The sequence below is a fragment of the Vidua chalybeata genome, chromosome 8 (assembly GCF_026979565.1).
Source record: "Vidua chalybeata isolate OUT-0048 chromosome 8, bVidCha1 merged haplotype, whole genome shotgun sequence".
Classification (NCBI taxonomy): domain Eukaryota; kingdom Metazoa; phylum Chordata; class Aves; order Passeriformes; family Viduidae; genus Vidua; species Vidua chalybeata.
Genome location: NC_071537.1, coordinates 5,840,538 through 5,865,823, shown reverse-complemented (window position 1 = coordinate 5,865,823; position 25,286 = coordinate 5,840,538). Strand labels below are relative to the sequence as shown.

The 25,286-nt window shown below is 41.3% G+C and overlaps 1 protein-coding gene and 1 non-coding gene across 3 annotated transcripts in view; both read right to left on the bottom strand.

Annotated features, from left to right (window-relative positions):
* EIF3A (eukaryotic translation initiation factor 3 subunit A) overlaps positions 1–24,859 on the bottom strand; it is a 28,943-nt gene extending 4,084 nt beyond the window's left edge. Inside the window, exons 1-19 of one of the 2 annotated variants that reach the window (XM_053949211.1) lie at positions 24,697–24,859; positions 20,861–21,051; positions 20,522–20,658; positions 18,529–18,692; positions 17,276–17,475; positions 16,571–16,779; positions 15,922–16,093; positions 14,851–14,955; positions 13,972–14,070; positions 13,180–13,296; positions 12,591–12,776; positions 10,137–10,484; positions 9,794–9,898; positions 7,944–8,057; positions 7,540–7,662; positions 6,689–6,842; positions 5,569–5,753; positions 3,763–3,851; positions 527–1,314 (exon numbers count right to left, since the gene is read on the bottom strand). In XM_053949211.1, the coding sequence (XP_053805186.1) occupies positions 527–1,314; positions 3,763–3,851; positions 5,569–5,753; positions 6,689–6,842; positions 7,540–7,662; positions 7,944–8,057; positions 9,794–9,898; positions 10,137–10,484; positions 12,591–12,776; positions 13,180–13,296; positions 13,972–14,070; positions 14,851–14,955; positions 15,922–16,093; positions 16,571–16,779; positions 17,276–17,475; positions 18,529–18,692; positions 20,522–20,658; positions 20,861–21,051; positions 24,697–24,745 (3,535 nt within the window). In that variant the 5' untranslated portion in view covers positions 24,746–24,859. Of the gene's footprint in view, positions 1–526; positions 1,315–3,762; positions 3,852–5,568; positions 5,754–6,688; positions 6,843–7,539; positions 7,663–7,943; positions 8,058–9,793; positions 9,899–10,136; positions 10,485–12,590; positions 12,777–13,179; positions 13,297–13,971; positions 14,071–14,850; positions 14,956–15,921; positions 16,094–16,570; positions 16,780–17,275; positions 17,476–18,528; positions 18,693–20,521; positions 20,659–20,860; positions 21,052–24,178; positions 24,266–24,696 lie in introns of those variants that run through there. The other variant, XM_053949212.1, reaches the window with a different exon arrangement.
* Positions 13,477–13,609, bottom strand: LOC128791900 (small nucleolar RNA SNORA19). The gene has a single exon (XR_008432220.1). It is a non-coding gene; the product is annotated as a small nucleolar RNA SNORA19 (small nucleolar RNA).
* Positions 24,860–25,286: the final 427 nt, after the last annotated feature.

Genomic DNA, 25,286 nt, shown 5'->3' with positions numbered 1-25,286 from the left:
TCAGATTTTAAGAGACTTCAAAAGGTCATCTAATCCAAGCTCTGCTCTAAGCAGGACTTTCAGAAAGGGTTAAAAACAAAAAGGCAATGTTAAAAACGTTATCTCTGTATATAGAGAAAGGGCTTATCAAAACCACACCCACTTGAATGTAGTATCAAAATCCTCCTTTAGAAGGAGATTAACTTCAGACACATGGAAGGGGTAGGGAAAGAGTCCAAGGTGTGCTAATCTAGTGAGAATGCTCCCAGCAGAGCATTCAATTTGTCTATTTTGGTTTTGCACACAGGGAAGTGATCAGTGTTAAGTGTGTGACCATCACCATATCTTCCAGACAAGCGATTTATTTTTAATTCAACCAAATGAAAATGTTTGATTATACTAAGTAGAGGACTGTCCTCATTAGCCTCATTAATCTAGATGTTTTCAGAGCTGATTCTCCCACCTCTGGCATCAAGTATGTTACATCCACTATCTATGAGGACAACAAACACTTTGGAGGGAGGATTATTATATTTCTATGTTTTACCTGGTTTACCAAATGGTCTCCAAGGACCTGGCCTTGAGTCCTCACCGCCACGCCACGGGCCCCTGTCATCATCTCTCCTGGAGAGCCTGTCATCATCGGCGTTCCGCCAGGGTCCCCTGTCGTCATCCCGCCGGGCCATCCTGTCGTCATCCAGCCCGCGCCGGGGCCCTCTGTCATCATCCAGCCCGCGCCGGGGCCCCCTGTCGTCATCTGCAGCCCGCCAGCTGCCCCTGTCATCATCCAGCCCACGCCTGGGGGGCCTGTCCTCATCCAGAGCCCGCCGGGGCGGCCGGTCATCATCCAGCCCGCGCCGGGGCCCTCTGTCGTCATCCGCCGCGCGCCAGCTGCCTCTGTCATCGTCCAAACCGCGCCGGGGGGGCCTGTCGTCATCCAGGGCACGTCTGGGTGGTCTGTCATCATCCAGAGCACGTCTGGGGGGTCTGTCATCATCCAGGACACGTCTGGGGGGCCTGTCATCATCCAGGGCACGTCTGGGACCCCTGTCATCATCTGCAGCTCGCCAGCTTCCTCTGTCATCATCCAAACCACGCCGTGGCGGCCTGTCCTCATCCAAGCCACGTCTGGGGGGCCTGTCCTCATCCCCTTCTCGCCTCGGAGGCCTGTCCTCGTCCCCTTCCCGTCTAGGTGGCCTGTCCTCTGCTGATTCTGGAGGACGCTCCTTTTCATCTGCAGGACCACGCCTGGGCAGATCATCCCCTCGCCTGGGCAGATCATCCCCGCGTCGGAACGGCCGTTCATCTTCTCTTGGATCTCCTCGACGCCAGTCTCTGTAAAACCACAGGGAACGAGTGAGAAGTGGAAGGTGACATCCAGGAAAGCTTTACATCAACAGCATCAAACCCCCCAAAGCCATTTCTGACCGCACCCACTTGATGAGTGGCTCCACACATGAGGTGTGCAGTTTCAAAATGCACCTTTTAATGCCCTTCATTGCTATGGGAAAGCTGTAGGTCACAGTCCCTACAGCTTCAGTAAAGACTGAGCAGTTTATCTTCCAAACTAGTCTGGACAGTCCTCTGTTGGTTATCTACTGCAACACCACAGAGAAGAGGGTTGGCTTCTACACCAAGCCTGATTTGGCAAATTTGATCTAAGTCTGAACATATCAATATTAAAAAACCCCACAACGATCAATTAAGTATCCCCCCTCTCCAAGCACATGCCAGCGGTACACACCACTAAGTCTGCTGTCTACAAGATTTTTCAAACATACATTTAGACCACAGACCTTGTTTTTGTCACCAAATTAATTTCTTTATTTCAGGAAATTAAACTTCCTCAGCAATAAAAAAAAAAAAAAAAAAAAAAAAAAAAAAAAAAAAAAGAAATAGAACATCACAGAAATGTACTGGTAGCTGCTTCTTGGCAGGAGAAGAGAAGCTGCACTGGGGTTGAATCTCATGGATTTAAAAAAAATAAAACCCAAACCAAAACACAACAGAAAGAACACCTCAAGGGTTAGAAATCCACTATGCTACTAAAATGTAAACAAAAAAACAGCAATAACTTGCTACAAAACAGCAGATGTAGGACTGACTTGAACAGGTGAACAAAGAGAAGACAGTTTGTGACAATTCAGAGTCTCAAGAATTTTGAGGAATTTCAAGCAGTGCATTTCCTGGGTTTGGAAGAATAAGGGAGAATGAAATTATCATTGATCTGTGAGGTAAATACCAAGACATGGAGATTGTTAATTTCCATTTAGACTCAAATTGGATAATCTTCCCCTTTGAAAAATCTGATTATTTTACCGTAAAAGACATGTGGAAGAATGGTTATAATGTTTATCAGATGAACAACTATTTAATTCATTCAGGCACTGTCTCAGGATCTTAGGATTTTTAAATCTAATTTTAAACTATTACTTTTAAACTACTTCTCCTCTAATCAATCTCTAGAAAAGTTGAATGAAGAATAACTAAGACAAGCTGCATCACTCTGTGTGGAAAAAAACAAATCCATTGAAGCATACAAGTGCGTGCATTAAACACTTCAGAAAATCACAGAATGGTTTGGGTTGGAAGAGACCTTGAAGATCATCTCATTCCACCCCCTGCCATGGGCAGGGACACCTTCCACTATCCCAGGTTGCTCCAAGCCCTGTCCAACCTGGCCTGGAACATTTCCAGGGATGGGGCACCACAGCTTATGCAATGTATGTGTAGTGAAAGGCTTCACAAAGCAGTTTCATCCAATTTTTAGATTCTGCAGTTCATGACAAAGTGGATCACTACCAGGAATGGCAACACAGCTTTTAAGGAAAGATGGAATTCTATTTTGTTTATAGAGAGATCACACCCTTCTAAAACATTCTAAGATATTGCTAGAGAGAGAAAGAGTCAATAAATTTGCTTCCACTGGAGTCAGAGTAAGCAGTAATGGATTTAAATTGCTGTACTGGAAACGAGGGTCAGACATTTACAAAAATGTATCTACCTGCAAGTCTAATTAAGCAATAAAACATACTGCCAACTGGAATCAGCAGCGTTACCTCCATCAGCACAGGCTTTTAAGAACAACTAGATGTGCACCATCAGAAATATTTTTAGCTACAGTTCATCCTGATGTGAAGCAGAAATACAAATGTTAAAAATCTTGTTTTCTACAACTGTATAAACAGTTTTCATTATTAGTGAACATATCCAAAATAAATGTAAACAAGTGTGGATTTTTTTTTTTTAAGTTCAAAGTACATTCATAATATTCTTCCTTCAGAAATCTATCCCTCCCTTGTTCAGTACAGCTCTTCAGAGCTTTGTTTAATTTATGGCATGTGTTTTCTGCTCTGGGACTAGCATAGTTACTATCAGTTTTCTAAATGGAAAATCTCAGAATTTCATCATCCAGGAACTCTGTATTTGCTCATCATCCTTCTCCATTCTGTATTTACAGAACTGACACCAATGTTTGAGTGGGAGAGAAGTTGTTAATTTAAAAAGGAATCCAAGGAAGCAAGTTGTTTATCACACACAGAAGATGTCTGCTTGCCTTCACATATCTAAGCCAAATAAAACAGGAATGTTATCTGAGCATGGTTCCAAGATAAAACCTCTCTCATTCTGAGATCCTTACAAAGCAACTTTTTAATAGAAGGTAGCATTCAGAGGTGTAGAGGCATGAGAGATTACTCAGCTAGTGCAGCTTTAGCAGTAGCACCAAAATGGGAGCCTCCATACTTTGATCCCAATATAACGGGTCTGGCAGCCCCTGATTACCTCTCCACTGGTGCTCGACGCCATTCAGATTCTGGTTCCCCTCCTCTTCTCCAGGAGCTTTCCGACTCCCTGTCACCCCAACGAGATTCCTGCATGTCGAAAAAAATTAGGAACATTCTCTTTGAATGTTTAAAATGAAGATTTTCAACATATAATTTACTCTTGAGCATGTTATGTCATTAAAAACTCACTTGTCACACTACAGAACACAGAACTATCAGGAGTTTGAGTAACTAAAGTATGGTTTTAACTGACTTTATTGTTTCTGCTGCAGTTCAAACAAAAACATGGTTCCCCTTGGGCCACATACTATACCTGCAGGGTAGGATATATGCACATACACTAAAAAGTTTATGAGAAGTGTATGAACAATTAAACAACAGCTACAGTCAGCCACAGCCACTACCTGTTGACAACAAAAGAGAAGTTCTAACAGTTTCACCTTTCCTGGGGGCTTATGACAACAGGAATGAACTTAAGTAATTATTTGCCTTTGTGCTTTCTGATCTCACCAGGAAATGTAACTGAATGCACTGAAAGCTCTCTGTGGCAAGGACAATTTTGTTCCCAATACCTCAGTGCTCAGAAGAGGTGAGATACTAGTGATTCACACATGTTGCAGGGCAGAGCAATAGTCAATCTGTATTTTTTTTTAAAAAGTTAAAATGTCTCTCTCCATTGCCAGACAAACCATTTAAACGAATTTTTGCGCCTTAATTCCACCACAAGAAACTAGTTAGCTAAACTATCCAAAATATCTGATTTCACATAATCACACAACCTCTTCATAAGAAGGGTATTCCAGTTTTAAACCCCTCTTTGAAAAGTGTTTTTATTTGTCAATATGGGTTAACCAACATCTTGCATCTCCACTAGTCTGTCTCCTTAAATGCTTTAGAAATTACTCCAAATAACAACGGTGAGCAAAGAATCCCAAAACTGCAAATGGAATTTCTGGAGTGATACAGGTATCTCTCTCAGAACCTGAGCCAGCTTTTCCATATAATCAAGTGCCCACAGACAGGAGACCTCTTATGTGAAAAACACCCATCATGATTATTTACTTGACAGACTGTCAAAACAATTTATACAACCTGATAACTTATCTTCATGGTATTACACAATGAAATATGTATTAAACAAAGGGAAAGGCTGTAGGGGATGAAATTTAAAACTAATTCTCTTGAATGGTAAGTTCTGAAAAACTGGGAGTGTACAAGGCCTGTGGTACTTAGTTACATTCTTTTAAACCATTAAACATTTCCAAGTAACTTTTGTTATTTCCTGTTGGGTTGGGGTAATGAGTTCTCCCAACCCAAGTTATATTCGTAAAGAGAAAGTTGCACACACATCATGGTTTTATGTTATTACACATTTCTTTAAAAATACAAAACTATGCTTTTATGTTTAATCTGGGGGGGATTTTCCTCCATTATCCACTTGAATTTCTGACTTTTGCATGAGTCACTGCACTAGCTTCCAACAGTTTTCCTTCTTTTTGTATTAAAGAAAATTTTGTCCAATATTCATTTTAGTCTTTACTAATTTAGTTTTTAAACAGCTTGGCAATCTTAGCTTTCAGGTAGTTTCTTTATTTTACTTTATTGCTAAACTAGAGATTCCAGATCCTGATAGTGAGCTGAAACTAAGTGACAGTAATTTAACTATTAAATTAGCCACTCACATTCTAACTAACTAATTAATTAAACAAACCAATCTATGACTTTGCAATGCTAACACCTTATTTCAAATAAACTACTGAAGAAGGAGCAGCTAGAAAGAAACAAACCTGCAGGAATTACCCACCTTCCTTGAAAATGGGTCATCCAGACCCCTCCTTTCTTCCTCTCGGCGGCGCTCCCTCTCCTCTATCTCCATTTCTCGCTGACGTTTTTTCTTCTCCAGTTCCTCCAGTTTCTTGACTCGCTCCTGGTACTCCCGCTGCTCCTGCTCGCGCTTCTCGCGCTCGATGCGCTCCTTCTCCTCACGCTCTGCACAGTTGGAAACACACAGAGAACTTATTACCAACACAAATTCTATTACTTTGCTGTATCCACAGAGGGGTTACACAATACAATCTCTCCCCTCAGACTCTATAAAAACTGAACAGTTAAAATACAAACATTTCATATGATGGGTTTAGCTAACCACAGAACCCGTTTTCTGCAAGTCACCTAACTCAAAAGCAATAGGAAAAGGACCCCTGATACATCCATTAATGAGACATCTTGAACAGCTAGCAAGAACGAAAAAGCTCCAATACCTGTATGTTAATTCAGTACAGACCATAACTATAGCAACTAAAATATCACCAACTACCTCAAACATGGTAGAGGATCTCTTCCTTAGAAAGCGTCCAACAAAAAATCAGCTCTGTCAGAAATTTGATATTCATGACTGCTTCAGTTGTTGTTTGTTTTTTAAATACTGCATTGTGATTAACTCTGATACATAAAATCTTTACCCTCCAATTGACAAGTAGGGCAGAAATTCATCCTGCAGTTTGCCAACCACCACTTCTCCTCTAAAGCCCTGAAAGAGGCTATTAGGGCTATCAGACAAAACAACTCACAACGAAAGGTGTGGGAATAGTTTACAACTTCAGAGTTCTTGGGTTGACACCAACCTTCTTTTCTCTTTAAGATGTACACAAACAAGTGGCCAGAACTCCAACTACAGGCTAAAATCAAAGACTCATCTTTTTCATTAGCCTCCCTTACTTTAATTCTTCCTTCACTCATATCTAGGAACTACAAAGCTTTACCTTCCTGTCTATGCTACACAGGTAAGCAAGGAAGGTGCGACAACTGAAGATGAAGGCGGCTTCCTCCCATCTCATGAAACAGGAAAACCAGACACTAGCTGTGTTACAAAATGGGAAGGCTCAAGGATGCAGAGGATGAAGTAGTCACATTCTCAATCACACCTTTAAGCAGCTGCTCCTCCCGTAGCCTTTGCTCCTCCTCCTCCTTCTCCCTGTAGTAAGTGATGCGTCTCTCCTCTTTGCGCTGCTTCTTGCGTTCCTCCAGACGGTTCCGCCTCTCCTCTGCCAACCGCTCCTGGAACTGCTTGAGTTTATCCTGAAATACCAACAATACACCTCAGAACACCAAAACTGCAATGTCTGACAGCTAGGCAGTTACACAATTGTTAAATAAAGCTACACAGAAAACTCGAAACAACTGCAACATATTAATTCTGCTACACTGAAAAATGACATGCTTGCCATGTCAACCTCTTCTGTAATTGATTGTGGATAAAAGAATATACTCTAGTGTAAAAGAAAGATACAATCAAATCATCATATACAGTATTAGAACTTTATCTGCTTTTTCAGAAAGGAATTGGCAAAATAATAATTTATCTGTACCTAAAACGTATTACCCAAAATTATCCCTATTATTGCAAAGAATCATATGCAATTACTAAATTATATTAACATAACACCTCTCCTGCTTTTTTTTAGTGAAGCCCGTTTTTAGTGCCTGCCTATGTGACACCCAGTGATCCCTTACTAATAGCTGTTCTGAAATAAACATTTTAGCCCTCTTTTATTTTCCATATAAGCTATTCCAGAAACTGACAAAAATTTTAAGTGATAATACCTAGGAACAGGTGCACAAAATTGAATTTAAAAGCCAAAGCAGAAAAAAAAAGCAATTCCATAGTTCTGGACCATTTTAAATACTAATTTCTAGTTTCATGAAGAATCCCTGGGTCAGTTTTAGCTCCTCACTTTCAGGGTGTACTTTGTTAGCAATGCCTCATCTCATGTACCTCATAAACTGTTCGTCGTGATGCCTTGAGCCTAGCTTCAAACAAATCTCTATCCTCCAACATCCTGGAGAGTCTGCTCTTGTGCTCAAGGGCTTTCTCACGCTCCAGCTGCAGGGTGGTGATCTGAAAACAGAAAATATACAAAGTATAACTTCACTATACATTTGGATTCAATCTACTCCAGCCACTAGAAGGAAAAATTTTCTCTTCCCCTTTCGGAGCAAAGATAGAAGAAATTGCTGTCCACTGAAACAGTGAAATCACAAAGCTAACAATGTGTGAATTTGTGTAAAGATTTCAATCTTTCTTTGTTTTTTGGAAAGAGCTGGGAAAAAGAAAACAGTGCAAACATTATTTTTCATGCATTGCTAATGCACCTTATCAACTGAACAAAAAATTCTTACCCTTTCTTCTTCCTGTTGCTCCCACAGCTCCATATCATGCACTCTTTGTTCCTCATAGGCAGTCTTTATTAAAGGAATTTCTTCCAAGCGCTTCGCTCTTTCAAAGTAGTCAATCTGAGTAAAGATAACACATCTTCAGTGTGACATAATGCACACATAAATCCCTCATTTCTGGAGACTTCTCCAGAAATATATATTTCTGATATATTATGGCAAAAGAGCCACAACCACACTGGACCATCTAAGGTCAACCTAACCAAGAATCTGCCTCTACCACTGGCAACTAACTACATGCACTCCCAGGCAAGGATGCAGGAATGGAGACAGGCACATCACAGTTCTCTCTCAACATCATTCATTTTCAGCTCCCAGCATTTTCTGTGTTGGAAGTATTCTTATATTTTAAATAGTGCATTTCCTCTCTTGTCCTTCCGAACTCAAACCTTTTAATATACAACAATGTACTTTGGAAAGAACTCCTGCATGTCTGTGGTCACAGCATGAAGATCCAGCTTCTACCTACAAACAGCTCTGAACATGGCTCCTGCTGCCTTCATTTGATCCTTCTCACTCCACTACCCCTTGTGCAAGAACAACTGCTCCCACCATCAGCTCTTACAACACGTACACTCTTACAGACTGGCAACACATCCTCTCTCTAGAAATCTGTCAGAGGGGTACTATTTTACAAAGACATTTGTCCCACAGAAGCCAATCTGCATCACTGATAATTCTTGTTGGGCTCCTGTCAAACTTCCAGTTCAACCACATCCTTTTAGACATAAGGAGACCAGAACTGCAGACAGTGCTCAAAATTCAGAAAAACCAAGTTCTCACTGCTGGCAAAGAATGTTAAGTTTGAAGCCCATCATTTCATATGCAAAGCCAAAGACTGAGGGATTCTGTTCCCAGCCTCCCCTCTATAAAGTTTTTAAATCTATCTAACCAGAACATAATTCAAAGACTTTCTTTTGTCACACTACAAAGTTGGGGTTTTTTGTGAAGAGCTTTGGAAAAAAGTTTTTTTTTTTGAAATCCAACTTAGTTGCACCCATCAGATCAGCCTTAGTCATATGTTTGCTTTGACAGCTTCAGAGAACTCTAAGAGGAAGCCCTTGCTAACATTCCTTTCATAGAAGCTGTGCTGACTTTTCCAGGTGGATCATATTAATTCAGGTGACTACTAATTCTACTGTTAATGTATTTTCTGCTCCTCCATCCAATGTAAGCAACAGCTTTACAGGCCTGCAGTGTCCGAGATCCTCACTGGAACCTTTTTAACTAACCTGCCACTTTCTACTTGCCATTTTCCTTCAAACCAGTTTTAAGTGACCTGAATCACCAACTGTACTATAGAACCCCTGTTTCATTCCTGAATACAGCAGGAAGCCCTGGCTGAGTTCCACCTTGCCCAGGTCATATGCTTCTATTGTTACAACACATTTCTCACACTTTTATATGTTTCAGACAGATCCTTTTCTGCCATCTAGAAGGGCTCTAGCAGTGGAGTTTCCTCTCTTTCAGTGAGGACTAACACTGTTCATTAATTTCACTTCTCTGTCATGGTCTCTCCTTCTCTGAACATTTAACCTGTTCTGAACATTTTTTCATTATAAGTCTTCCCAACTAAGACTCAGTTCACATCCAGCTTAAGGATCCTTTTTCAAATCAACTCCATTAACTAGAACAGATTTTGCATGGAAATTAGAGACCCAACTGGTATATAACATATTACTTTTCTTCTTTAGTTTCAAACATTTCCAGCACCAGTATTATATATATGTGTGTATACACAGATCATATTCACTAAAAAAAAATGTATGGACATTTTTACCCTTCCTACTTTGTACCTTTTTCTCCTGATTCTTCAGTCGTTCCTGAAGTTCCTTCTTTTCTTTTTCCAGCTGTTCCACTTGTTTAGCCATAATAAAGTCAGGATCCAATTCTTCAAGATCCTACAACCAAGTAAAGTTATCAATATAAAAAGGAGAAAAAACACCCACAAAAGATGGTCTTTACTCTCCCAGGTAAAAAAGGTCCCATCCAAACCCAGAACTTAAGTTTACTTAATTGCCTTATTTTTAAGAGAGACTGTAAGACCAGCTGCGGTACAAACCTATGAAACTCAGGCAGCCCAGCAATGTAACACTGAAATAACAAAATAACTCCCCACTGCAACAATAAACCCCCTACCTCAATATCAATATCTTTAAATGCTTTGGCTCCCAGTTCAGTCTTCTTAATCTGCTCCAAGCGCTCCCGAACAGTTTTCTTTTTGATCTGCTCATGCTCCTGCAGGATCCGCTCCTTCTCCCTCTCCTTTGCCTCCTGGCGCAGCCTCTCCTCCTCAGCTTTCCGGACTTTTTGCAGTTCTGCTTCCCGTTGTTCCAGCTCTTCCTTTTCACGCTGGATGTTCAAACTTTCCAGGCGCTCCTTTCTCTCCTCTATGGTTTGACGGCGTGCAAGGATACGCTGATGCTCCTTCCTGGAATTTTTTAGGAAGGCAGTGACTGCCAGCTGATGCTGTTCTTCCTTCTCTTGCTGGATTTAAATTGAGAATAAGACAATGATGTAAACAGTCCCTCTTTAAAAAGGCAGTAAGCAAAGCAAATGCTTCTCAAGGAAAAATGCAAAGTTAATTCTATTCTCCAAACTTGCCAACTGAATGGAAATACAGCTGTAGTGGCAAAACTAATCACTCATCCAAGTGGCACCCCAGGCAGTTCCAACTGCCCAGAATCATGTGCACATGGAGAACGCTGTCTGTAAAAGACAATATTCTGCAACATGGCTTGGGTATGACAGTTTGACTTTTTCAGTCCAAAAATATTGTAGACCCAAATGTTACTGATACTGAAATCTTTAACTGCAATGAGTGTGTGGGCCAACCTTGTTTGTCTCTGTATGTGTTTGCAAGCATATCACCACATGTACTGTATTTCACACCAAAGCTGCTTTGTTCTTTTAAAGTTTTGTAATTTTCCACACATTAATAGAAGAAAAATGTATCCTAATTGACACAAAACACTATCTGTGAGATGTTTAAAAAATAAGTCAACAACTTAAACATTGTATTTAAAACCATTTTCACTACCTTATAAAAAACTCTAGGCTTCTAGACAGTAGAACATAGACTGCTCTTTAAGCAGCCTTCCCACCCCCCAGCATTTCCCAGAGCACCCCCACAGTTCTTTGTGGACATTCATGCTGTACGCATGAGGAGGTGTCACTGAGCCACTCAGGGAGCCCATTTCCATGAGTCCAGCCAAACTCTGTAGCCCAAATCAGCTCCCCACACTCCCCCAGCCGTGCTACTCCTGAAATGTGAGCACCCACAGGGATATTTTTAGTAACCTGTCACTTCTAGGGCATTCAGCAAAAAAACTGAAACATCCAAACTTTGCTGCAGATCTGTACACATTTAAAGCTAAATGGAGGTGCTAGAAACACCGAAGTAAAAAGCTTTAGACAAATTTAATGATTTACTGAATTATTAGAAATGTGACAAACTAAAAGCTTTTAAGCACGTGACAAAAGTGGAAAGTTTTGACCTGAATAGTGAAGGAAAAAAGGATATCAACTTGTTCTGTAGCTTTTCTAACCACACAGATTGATATTAACCTTGATACTGTTCTCCAGAAGTGTAATGACCACTAATAAGTTAGATAAGGAGGATTTACAACTTATTCAGCTACTAACTGTACTAACATGTCAAGTGCAAGACTAACTGCCATTTCTATCCACAAATGGACAGCTAAAGCATGCTTTTTCTTCCAAAATGACAATCTAATACCAATCACTAATCAAATATTTTTAAGGGAAAACCTATACAGAAATATTTTTATCTTAAACACTATAAAACCATTAATATATGGTCAAGTTAACATAAGGAAGTGAGCATTGGGTGTCATGATACAGTTCTACTTTCTGCATTTAGATTTTAAGAATATTACTTAGTATTTCAACCTGCAGAGAATCTAACATGGACATATTGCTATCAGCCTTTTTTCCTTACGGAACAAATATCTGATGTGTTAGCTATGAAATCTTTCATAAACCTAAAACAAATGAAAAAAATTACCACTGCTCTAGTAAAAGAAGTGAAGGTTTAACTTGCCACGACCAAAGCATGCTGGAAATCTGAGACTGATTTACACCTTGTTGCTACAGAGCTCTGGAAAACCTGAAATGTGAGTCTGACCTTGAAGCCAAGAGCTTCAGGGAGGAGAAAAAGAAGTGACAAAGACAGGTCAGTTCCTGATCTGTGGGATGTTTTGTTCTAAAAAGCTGCATTCCAGGTTTTTCACAAAAGCAGTTTCTCCAGGAAGAATAAATGAAGCAGGCTCTTGGATTTTCAAAAATGCATGCAAAACTTTAAACAAATCCTAGGCTCATGTATAGGACAGTTATTATTTGTTATATCCTAAACCTGGTATTTGCAAGACTGGAAACTTTAAACTCAGGCCTCTTGTGTACATTTTGCCATATTTTGGTTATGACCAGAAACCAAATTACTTTAAAAGCACAAAAAACTGACTACCACAAAGCTGAAAAAAAAAGAAAGTAAAACGTACATCTAATCTGAGTAAACACATTCATTAAAATATAAGCTTTGTCAACACTCTCCTAAGACTTTAAATGACTTACCATTAAGTGAGGAGGCTTAATGACTGCAAGAGCCTTAGCCAGAGCTGAGGACATGGCAGTCAGCTGGTTTCTGATCTGCTCAGAAGGCATGCTCTGCAGCTGAGGGCCCAGTGGAGCATCCTCTCTAGTACAGTAATTCAAATCTGAACCAAAGCTCAGTGTCCGGGTTGTGTGATCAAGGCGAACCTTTGCAAAAACAGAAAAAAAGGAAGGAAAAGGATTGTATTTTTTATTGAATGATTTCTCTGCTGCTCTGCCTATGACCACCATGAGTCAGAGGCTCTACGCAGAAATTACTTGAAAAAAAATTTTGCTGTACCACTCTATGAGAAATGCCAAATTAGTAGGAGAAAAATAGCACTGTCAATGAAGGTTTGATTTATTTCTATGATTTTGGAAAAAAAAAACAATCCAAACAACGACGAAAACAAAATCACTGGAAGAGGCTGAACTTTCAATGGCTCAATGAAATGAGCACTGAAAGACAAATCATTCCTATCCCTTCCTCCACACTGCCAACCAGTTCCTTTTTATCACATGCAATACACATGAACCCAGACATGACACAAAGTCTTTCTGCAGCCCTCACCTGTAAGTCACAATGCCTGGCTGCATCCACGATACAACGCTCCAGCTGGAAAGCATCCACAAAAGGAACCAGGGTGCACAGACGAGCAAACTCAATGCTTTGATAAATCTGGGCCACCTGAATGTGAACAGAAACATGAGGTATTTTTCCTCAATGAAAAGAAATCAGAAGTTGTTGTAAAGTTAACTCACTAAATTGTCAACAAATGAATGTATACATATGAATGCAGTTGCAAATACTGTTTGAGGATTCTATTTCTGTACTGTATTCAGATTAAACCTCATTCCTGAATGGCTGCTTTGTATGAAGGAGACTGGCAGCAGTAACTACATCCAGCTATGCTGCTAATTAGCCTTCAACTATTTCTTTAGCACACCAGAAATAACACTGCTCATCACTCGTAAAGAAAGCAGGTCAATGAAATGTGCATTTTATAAAAAACTTAGATATAAATAAAAAAAAAAAAAAAATTAAAAACCGAAGTGAAATACTCCCCTCCCCGACCTTACTCCAAAGAGAAATTTTAAGAAACTTGGTATGCAATGAAGAAAATCTAGAGAAGAGACTACATCACTGTATCCCACTATCAAGTATAGCTACTACAGCTGTATTTAAATGATGCACAAACTGAAGATATGGGTTATATATTAGAAAAATGTATTTCAAAGTCAAACAGTCTTCTATTTGATAGAAAGAAAAACTATTTCAGCATTAAAGTTTGCAACTTATTCTTCCTCCAAAACATACTCTAACTTATGCATCCTTAGGAACATACATTATCTTTATTTATACCTGCTGCAGAAGGCGAAGGATGGTGTTGTTTTGCAGGTGAGGAATGTACAGCTGCAGTTCAGGTTCCTTCTCAGCTTGGTCCTTCACCCAGTTCAGAACCTATCAAAAGTCTGAAAAGTTACTCTATCTGCATTGGCCTGTACAAACTTCACCATTAAAGTAACATTTCTGGTTTATACTCTTAAAACAAGAGCACTTCTGTCCAGATACTGTTTTACTGAAGTGCATCCTTTGATCAGAACACTTACAGTTACAAAGGAGAGCTGACACTTTTTGTATGAAGGCGACTGACAGTACTGGCAACATTTACCACACTGCTAATTTACCTTCAAGTTCTTTTTAGCACCTCAAATATCTTTGTTCCCACTATCAAAGAAAAAGAACATGATGTGCTTCATCAACTGCAGAATTTACACTAATTTAATCAACAGCTCTCAAATTATTCTACCTCCCAACACTCTACCTTTTAATAGTAAAACCAGTCATTGGTTCATCTTTCCACCTGGCACACAACCCACTTGCCAGCATATGCCCACGTGTGCACAGAATCTTCTTATTTGGCACCTTTAAACAAAATTAACTCAGTATCATGTCCACCAGCAAAACCTTCTGACACATTCCCAAAACTCTGCACCTTTATGGAGCCCTCTGAATAGCACCCAAAAGACCTGAGTGAATTTTCATTCTATTTCAGTAACCTGGCTTACTCTATCAGATGTCATGCACAGTTCATGGTGATGGAACTTCACCAAATCAAGGCTACTATTGAAAAATCAGGCAATAGAAAAAGCTGGTTGATATTTACCACAAATCAATAGTGATATAACAGACTATTAGTCAAGACCAATTACTACACACACAGAGCTACAAAAAACTTACCTTGCTGACACGGGCACTCAACTTGAGCGGGTGAAAGTCTACTTCAAGCCAATTGTAAAGTTCTTTCACTTCTGGGACAACATATTGCACTACATTGAACCTGACCTACAGTCAACAAAAAAAACCCCAAAGATCTCAACATAAATACAGTATTAATCAATAGTTAATGCTTTAAGAATTTTATATTCAACAAGTTAAACATGCAACAGATGTGGTTTTTAATAAAGGAGACTAGGTATTTTTCATTACATTCTTAACTGCAGTGACAGTAATTCTACACTTTAGCACTTATATGTAGTTAAAAATGGAAAAGTAGACAAAAAACAAACAAGCTAAACAGACTGAAGTACCATCCTCAGCCATTTCTAAGACACAAGCCTACTACACAAACAGAGGTCCACATCCAAACTAAAACCACGCATCTCTGTTCATTATTAAATTTCTGAAGCCTTAAATTGTGGGTTTGAGGCAGACTGGAAAGGTGCTGCAAGAAGAATGAATTCAAATTGTAAAATGAGCTTTGAACCTAAATTTTAGATATGACTGCAAATGACTGCAAGAAATTCAAACATTCTCTGAAAATACTCATTACTTAATGTCTAATTTGTTTATGAGCATTGGGGGAGGTCTGAGGATAGATAAATCTAACATCCCTTTAAATTAAACACAAGGAAGTTTTCATAATCAATTATATCCATATGGTCCAACATTTGACATCTGGCCTGTGCTTATCCAATACACATTTAACAGAAAAATAGGCACTTGATTCAGTTAATTACACACTTCAGAGTTGGAAAAAAACCCAAAGTTCTAGATCACAACATGTTTCAGACCCCTCAGTGTTTCAAATTAATATTTGTTGCTTGGGTGACATAAAAGACTACACTGAATTGCACACAAGCGTTCATTATCACTGCCATTTTCAAACATTCCTTCTGATTCTGCAATTAAGTTCCAATTAACCATACAGCTGTTCTAGCTTTAAAGTTGCTGTCCCACAGCTAAGCAGAGTGCTCTAGAAGGAACAGGACTGAACGTTATGAAGCTGCTGACCTGAACCCCAGTACCTACCATGTCATTGATGAGGCTGGCCCGTGTAGGGGGGGCCTGCAGCCCCAGCAGGGTGGCCAGGCGCCGCTGTTTCTCCACGATGATTCCATCCATATCCAGGAGACGAGCAATATCAGTTCTCTCTGGAGTTATTGGAATGGACAAGGTGGCCAAAAGGACTCGAGTGGACATCCTGGTGACAAAGCAGAAGCGCAAGAGAACATTTACTAATTCCTGTTTATGTATGTGCCGGCTCAAGAGAGGAACAAGGAGCATCCACGATGCAAAACTGTGTAAAAACACCAGAAATAACAGAGGAGACACCAACTACAACATGAGAGGAAATTGTGAAATCTTGTGAAGAAAATACCACCACTCAAAAGAGACAAAGAAAACAAACCCCCAGATATTTATTGACTCGCACAACTTCTCAGACAAGAGAAGGAAGCTTAACTAAGATGATGCTAATGTTCACAATACTTACACTGCAGCTTTGTAAAACATCCTCCTTGCTCTAGATTTCTTTTGAGGCAATTAGTACTGGCCAATTTAGGCAGAGCTGCTCATAGCCATACATGTCATCTGCTTCTTTTGGGGTACAATTTAGTTTATTTTTGAACCTAGGGGGTTAAAAACAGATTCTAAGATCACAGCAAGTATCTTTCCCCACCTCTGCATCTCCTCTTGTGTGAGATTCTTTCGCATTTCTCTTGATAAGTGATAAAGGCGGTGAAGGGTGGATGCGTGAAAAAGAGCATTTCCTGATTTCCAGAAGACAGTTGAAACTTTGTGGTAGTAATTTGCCATCAGCTGTGGTTTGGGTGGCTTCTTAGACAATGCAAATAGTCCATGAATATCTTCCACTGCTTTGAAAGCTTCCTAAAAAAAACCCAAAACAACCAAATACACCATTGTGAGGAAATTTTTTGCAACATCCCAAAAAAAGGAAAAGTATAAATTTATTGAAGGTTATAAGACTGTAAAATATTTAATACCACTGAAAGCTGTCATCTTCAGTTTTGCCAGCTACATGAAATGAAATACTTCTTTTCTAATACATCATTTGGACATACTCCATCAACTATCTGCTTAGAAGTTGGTATTTTTGAAAACCTGTTTCATTCAGATTTTCAAGCTACAAACCAAGGTGGGGGGGAGCCAAACAAAAAACTTCTCAAAGTTCTACCATCAAAGCTTGGTTCAAAATGCTGTGCAGGAACACCAGACTAATCATCCAATATTCTAGATATTAAAACTTGATTCTTTAGCTCTTATCCTTTCTCCAGCTTGCTGCATGTACCATGAGACATGAACAGCGTGGAGAAAATTCTGGAAAGGCTGCATGCCAAGCGTGATGGGGAGCCCTGCTGCATACCTGCCACAGCTCCATGCTGATAGCACTGTCCAGCTGCACCAGCCTGGTCTCCAGGTGCATGGACTGGCTGTCAGGGTTGTTGAGGTTGATGGCTGTGCTTTGGTTGTGGTGCCGCTGGATCTGCCCCAGGTGCATCCGCAGGTTATCGCAGAGCTTGCGGAACTCCGCTTTCCGCGTGTACTGCAGGCAGAACTTGAAAGCTGCAGAAAGGAATAATGTAAATGTAAAATGTTCACTAATGGTGACTTCATGGTAGTTCTTAATGGGATTCAAATATGTAAATCAGCACACTTAAAGAATCTTCATTTGCAGTCAAACGACATCTCAAACATGATACAATCTGTCACACATAATGAGTAAGTGACAATGCAGCGCATTTTCATCTTGACCTCAAAAGATGAAGATGTTTCTACATAATTAAGATTAAAGAGCAAAGGGAATACTTTAAGTCTCTTTAAAAATGTTCTAATTTATGCAGTGATTCCAGCTTTTAGTTTGAACTAAGAGCACACAAAATCCTGTGAATGGTATGAATTCAAGTTTTGGCTTTGTAAAATGTGGGAGAAAAATTCTCAAGTCATCTAAAGATGGTAAAGTCAAATGAAGCTTTCAAATGACTGGAAATGACACAACCAAAAACCCTGTCATTAATCCCATAGTTCTCAAACACCAATCCTTGTTTTGGCTCCTGGAGATAAGCACAACACAGCAGAACACATGTGCAGGAAAGAGGTCAAGAAGAGGGGATAGACTGTAGAGGGGGATCAAGACCACCCAAAATCCTGGAAGCCCTCCAACCCATTTCCAGAAAGGTCCAGAACAACAGATGGATCATGAGAATGGATTTGCATAACAAACGAGAAACTCATCTACAAAAAGGTCAAGCCCAGGTGTATGTACACCCCAGGGACCTAGACACCCCCATCAGCTGGATCAACACTGCAGTGAGGACTGGTGATTTCTCTTTTACTCTCCCATTCTTTCTCTCTAACCCTCTCTTCTTCCACCCTATCCCTTTATCCAAAACCTACTGCCATATGCTTATACTGGGAGGTCAGGGATAACACACCAATTTTCATGCCAAGCGTGTCATTCACTACTAACTCTGTAAGCCTTCTGATGATGGCTTTTGATGACCTTCTGATCCTTGCTGTTCCTTTTGACAACATGCATCTACAAATCTTGATGTTCCCCTCCCCTTAAGGGGGGTGCACCACATCATTACAGTTCCAGTTTCCATCTTTTGCACCTACCTTGCTGTGCAATGTCATGGTACAGGCGTTCTACTCGAGAATTATTTCGGAGAAGATCCAAACACTGTCTATAGGACTCCCACAGAAATTTAACCCAGGGTGTCAAAAGCAGGCGGTCAGTACGATCCTGAGTGTCTTCTCCACTTACAGCACTCAAAAGAACACTTCAGTCAGGGCAGCAGAGTAAGGAAAGAGAAAAAAGAGAAATGGTTTATTCCCTACAATTCTTTCTCATCATTTTTTCTTACCAGGTTCTAAGATGACTCTGAACAAATCTGAACAGCTAATTGCTGCTGAATGGTCTACTGCTTATTTTCAAACTAGTCCCTCAGACTGCTCCCTTTTCCTTTAAAAGATGTAGATAATTATTTCAAAGTTTTAAGTTTCAAACTTTGGACTGACATGTCCAAGCTCCAGAGGTGAGACATCAGAAACTTGTATCCTTGAAAGGAAACTAACTCCAGGATTTTCACCTTCCCTTTCCTAGCAGGGAGCAGTGTCCTGTACCTCTGTTAGAGTCAAGTATCAGTGTCAATGCAGACACTTTAGTACTTGCTGACACTTCCCTTTTAGTCACCAGCACTGCTGCCAGAGTTCACTTCATGGTGACATGTGACACAAACACTGTGTTATGATCTGCACACATCAGAAACCAGAATACTCACATTAGCATTTCAAATCCTTTACAAATTCTGACATGAAAAAGATGCTTAAATACATCAGAAGATACAATAATCTTGCATTTAGAACTTTGTTCCCTCATCACAGGAATATAAGACAAGGGAAAGCATTCCCAAGACAGAGAGACCAATTCAGTGCTATGTCAGTGCTACATGATCCCTTTCTGCTAAACAATCCACTCAACATGTTAAACTCACAAAAAACCATCTTCCCTAAGCCTTCATTTTGAAAATTCTTTTTGAACTGTTTTTAATATAAAGTCTCGACTCTTGCAGGTTTTCTTCTAGACCATTTCTAGTTCTAATTTGCATCCTTGGGTACTACATACACTATTAAACATGACACGTCACCAGTGCTTTCGCTAACAGATCAAGACGTGAATCCAGCAAAAAAGCATGAAAACTCTAGAAAACAGGACCTAAAAAACACTAAGGAAACTGTGCTTGTTTAGAGGAGAAGTGTGATTGAAAAGATCCATTCTCTAGTCCTTGTTACAGAAAGGAGAACAAGGAAAAGAGAGGTCAGTCAATCTTCACTGTTTAACTATTAGTGGATTCCTCTGTAACAATTTCGGGCACTGGAAATAACATGAATGGCACTGCCCCCTGTTGATGACACGTCTCTCACCTTCTCTTTTTTTGCAACCAACTTCTACTAGAGAGTTTTGCGGTTAACATGTAAATACAGAGCCTTCTACTCCAGGTCTTTATGAGTATTATTTCACTACCACAACTCTATTCCTACACAAGACAAATATTCAGTAATTTCTTCTAATTTTTTATCATTTCTATCACCATTCTACATTCTCATTACCTATGCTATTAACTCTCTCTTGACCACACTTTTCATGTCCTTTCTTCTATTATCTCATCACTTAACCAAGCAAGTATAAAGTAGCATTTCCTTTTGTTTGTACGTGCACAATGTGGTCAGAAGAAATGGAGGTTATCACACACAAGAATTACATTGGTCTGATATAATTAACAGTATTTGTACATCAACTAGTAATGATCAGTTTACCATAATAAACTCTCCAAAACCACTAAAGATGCAGATCTGAGCAGACATTGGAAAGTGGTGACCCAACTCCCAGAACCACTCCCACTGCACCTAGATTTTCTACTCCTTACTGCTTGCTTTCTTTACTCAGCATTTCATTCAACATAAAATTCCTGCTTTTATCCCTCCCTTTAAAAGCTCTAGAACACCACTAGTATTCAATTTCAAGTCCACCACATTTATATCTCAGCTGTGTGAATGAAATTAAAGATACTTTCTGTGAATTGCTACATTTTAAAGACAGGCTGCACACCTTTCTGGAGTTTGAATATTATCCAAGTCTTCTATGTCCAGTACCATCTGCTGGGATTCTTCCTTAGCTGCTTCTGTTTTTTCTTCAGCTAATTTTAAATAGGCTCGAACAACATCCTCCAAAGATTTGATGTTAACCTACACCAAAGGCAAAAAAATGGGAAGATGTTTCCACCCACAACAGGCAACATATCTTTTAAAATGTAAGTGCTACAAACCCAAGAACATCTAAAAGGCACATTAATCCTAATTCAGGACAAATCAGTTACTTTTAGATTATATCAGCTGACAGATACCACGCTTGCTATAAATACATACAATAAAAATTCAAAAGCCATACCTGCTGGCAAATATTCTTGTACTGGTACAATCCTTCTTTTGCCAGGTGACTCTTGCGCAGATCCACGCAGAGCTCCAGGTACTTCAGCATAATTGGCTCGTGGATTTTCTGCCATGTTCGGTGTTTCTTACTTTTCATAACATCATAGAGAACATCAAGGGCAGGCTGCTTTTTGCCGACCTCAAGAAATTCTGAAAGTAAAATCCAAGTTAGCAAAAACTTGCACACCAGAAGATGCATTTTTTATGCTTAACACAGGAAACATACAGTATTTAATTAACTCTACCCAGAGTGCATTGATGGCTTGATTTAGTTGGCCAGATCAAAAACATTGGCAACTCGGTGTCAGTTGTTCAATGACACAACTGGCAAACTAATGTTGACCAGTAAATTTACATGGGAACTTCAGGAGAGACAGAGATGTCTCTCCATCCATCCAGGCATGACTGAGCACTTCATACACACAAATGTGTATGAACGCACACATCCAGTTTTAACCATCCTGGTTTCATCAAGGACAAGGAATACCCACCAGGAGGCTTGTGGGTACAGCACCTACCAAGGGCATTTAATAAGGTGCAAAGCGTAATACAAATGTAACTGAAAGTCCTGCTCTCAGGTGAGGGAGGGAGGAAGGAAAAAACCTTAATTCAGCAAAGTTATTCATTTGCTGTTTTTAACTCATGAGTGGTTTAGCACTTCAGTTTACAGAAGTTACATCAAAAGTTCAACTGAAAAAGGCTGACACTTTTTAAATCAGCCTTGCTGCTGAAACCAGTGTCCCATTTATTCTTCCCTAAGCAGCTGCTGTTATTAAGAGGAGCTCTCAGCATCATAGCAACTCCCACCTCTGATATCCCACACATTCTGCCTCATACAAAACACAGCAAACCACCCACTGGAAACACTGAGGCAGCGACCCACATACACACAGACCCTATTCTGAATGTACTCTGCACTGCAGAACAGCAGGAGAAATGAACACACAGAATGGGAAGCAAACAGGTTTAAAAGATAAGGGAGGTCAAGTACAGCTAGTGGGAAATATGCCTATTCTTAAAGGCTGAGGGGTAGTCAGTACTGCCATGAAGTACCTTGGAAAGCACTCCATTCCTAAAGAAACAATGGCAGAAATTATTAAAGTAGGGGCCTGCTCCAGGGGCTCAGACATCAGAAGAGCTTCCAAGTTTTGGAATCTCAAATTTGAAGTTAAACATGGCAAAAGGTTTAGACTGAAAGCAGCAGAGTGGTTTTAATTTAAGGACCACAACAGCTCATATTCCTGGATCAGCTGATGTAAATAATGAGCTGGCAGCAGATGAGCAAGCTCCTTTCTAGAGAAAGCACCGTGATACAACTGAAGATAATCAAAGTTACGGTGTGGCAGTACCCTGCAGTACTCACCATGGGAATTTTAATAAAGCTACCCTCCATCCCATAATTTATACTGCTATTCTATCTCAGAACTGCTTTTGAGACAATTACTGTTGAGCTTTACACTTTATTTATGAAAATAAACTTGAAAAGCAAGTTTAATCCTGCAACAGTGCCAGGGTACTCCAACCACAGCTCTCAGTGGTCGATAGCCAACTGGACAAAGCACAAAATTGTTTTATGTTGTTTTGAAACTTTTAATTAACTCTGGCCAAGCAGGTTCTTACAAGTAAGTCAAATAATTAAGGCTAATTTAAGAGACACTTCAGTAAAAGCACAAAATGAACCTGAAGAATCAAATACAGCACACAACTCCATGCTTTGCAGTAGGAGCTGTAAGTTATGGAAACTCAGATCTGTAACATATAAACTGTAAAGCTGAGTCCATAAGTAGCTGTAAGAGTTACCATCTACTAGTTTTGTTCTTTTATACTACTTAAAATGCTAACAGGTATCAAGAGTAGCAACTGAAGCTGAGTGGTCAAGAACAAGCTGATACACATCAACAACTCACCTACTGCTGCTAACCCAAAATCCTGAATTAAGGTCAGTTTTCAATGTGAGAAAATATGTCACTACAAGAGGTGACAAAGATGTCACGTGCTTTACAGTATCTCTAACAGTGAGCAGGCTTAGTATCTGCAACAATAAAACACTCCTTAAAGTTGCATTACATCCCTGAGTACAAAGCAATGCCAAATACTGACAGTAGCTGAGGGTTGACCTAGGCAGTAGGGCCTTGACCTACATTTATCAATTAAAAAACACTTTTCTTACATATCTGTATATACTTAAAATCTTCATGCTCTTCATATTTCCATCACCTCTGTATGCTGAAGTCACTGAGAACATGAAGTGCTTCTAATGCTCACTTGAGCCTGACTTATAAAACACACACTGGAACTCTGGAAACTGCACTGAATGTCCCCACTAGAAATGTCAGTTTAACATTAAACTGCTTCCTGCAACACACAATCTGCATTAGGTACGACTTTCCACCCTTTAGTATGCTTGGCTGTGGTAAGATTGAGCCCCTGCAGTTTGTAGGACTTGACACTGCTTGTCATGTTTTCCATTCAGTCCACTGAAATTCAGGATTGCCAGCATCTGTCTGGAGAACACCCCCTTCAGTTCCACTCCACTCCTTCACTCCAACACAACTGAGCAGACTTGTAGCAGTATAAGAAATGTGAACTTAAATACCAGGAAAGCATTAATAATAATAATAATAATAATAATAATAATAATAATAATCAGTTTAAAGTCAATATTCCAGAAATGTGACTTGCACACCAAATACCACTTTCTCTACCCAAGAATTTGCAAATAGAAATAAAATTTATATATTACAGTATGTGTGTCTTTTCCAGTGAAAGGACTGATACAACACGTCTTCATCCTTGAACGCTGACTGAAGCTGATTTTATCTTTCATCTTTTTATCTTTGTGGGAAAGATTTTTACAATGAATTTTTTGATTAAAAATCTTGAGGACGTGCAGTACTTTCACATTTTCTTGTTAATATATTAAGTACTTGAATAATGCACAGTCCCCAGACCACACAGCCTCTCCTGCTGTCATTTAAAGACCCATTCATCATCTCTAAGTTGTGGATGTCTTTAAGTGTCATCTTTCGATCAGCCCTGTGACAATGAACAGTCTAAATGGTCTTGCTATGGGCTTAAAATAGGATAGTATAAAAAACAGAAGCGTCAAAGCCATATGTTTGGCCCGAAATGAGCCAGCTGATAAATATAACCAGTCCAGCTTTTATGTGGCAGTCAGCAAGCAACGGCTACAGCGCTGAATTGTCTCCTTGGTCGGTCTTCCAGAGGCAAACCAGTGTTATCAGCCATGAGGGAGTTTTACCATTTGCGTTCTCACCGGAGTCACGAGAAGGACGGGATACAACACACGAAGCCCACGGGGGACGGAAGGGCCCGGGATCAGCCCGGGTTTGCGATCACCCCGGCAGGGCAGCGCGGTCCGGTCCGGCCCGCTCATGCCCAGCCCCGGCCGCCCCTGCCCGCCGGTGGGCTCAGGCCCGCGGGATGAGGCCGTGCCAGCCCCGGCCGCCGCAGCTCCCCCTTCGCCCGGAGGCGGCCGTGGGGCCCAGGGGAGCGGGAGGCGGGGCCGGGCCCGCTCCCCGCACCCGCCGGGCCTTCCTCCCCTCCGCCATGCGGCGCGGCCGCACCGGCCCGGGCCGGCCCGGCCCTTTCCCCGCGCCGGCGCCGCGCCGCCCGCTCCCTCCCGGGCGGCCTCCGCTCAGCGCCGGGCGATTCCGAGTGGGCTCTCCCGGGCGAGCCCGGCCGGGGGATCCCGGGGCGGGCGCGGCCGGGAGCCGGGGAGCGGCGCGGAAGGCGACCCGGCGCAGTGTGTGTGTGGGCGCGGCCCGCACTGACCGTTCGCCCGCTTCAGGGCGTTCTCGGGCCGCTGGAAGTACACCGGCATGATGGCGGCGGCGGCGGCTCCTCACGGGGCGGCGGCGGCTCCGAGCTCCAGCCAGGCGGCACGCGCGGCCGGAAAGGGAGGGAGCGCCCGGGGAAGGGGAGGGAAAGGGGCCCGCGCGCGCCGTGACGGCGGCGGCGGAAGCGGAAACCCCGCCCGGCGCGCGCGCGGACCGCCCGGCGGGACCGGGACAGGGACCGGGACCGGATCGACGGGGCACGGGGACCGGGAGCGGGAGGGGATCCTGGGGGAATCGCGGAAGAAGCGGGAGGGGGATTGGGACCAGGACCCTGAAGGAATCGTGAGATGGGGTCCTGGGGAGATCGGGCCCGTGAGGCGGATCGGGACCGGCACCGGCAGCGGCAGGGGAGCGCGGGGCGAGCTCCACAAAGCTCTTTGTCCGAATGAGCCTTAAGCGATGCCGGGGGGCACAGGGGGTTCGCCGGGGGGGGCGGTCGGCTGGCGCTGGGCCCCGTGTGAGTCGTTAACCCGTTTCACACACTCCGTTATTAGCATTGTTCTTACTGTTCGATTTCTTATTCCA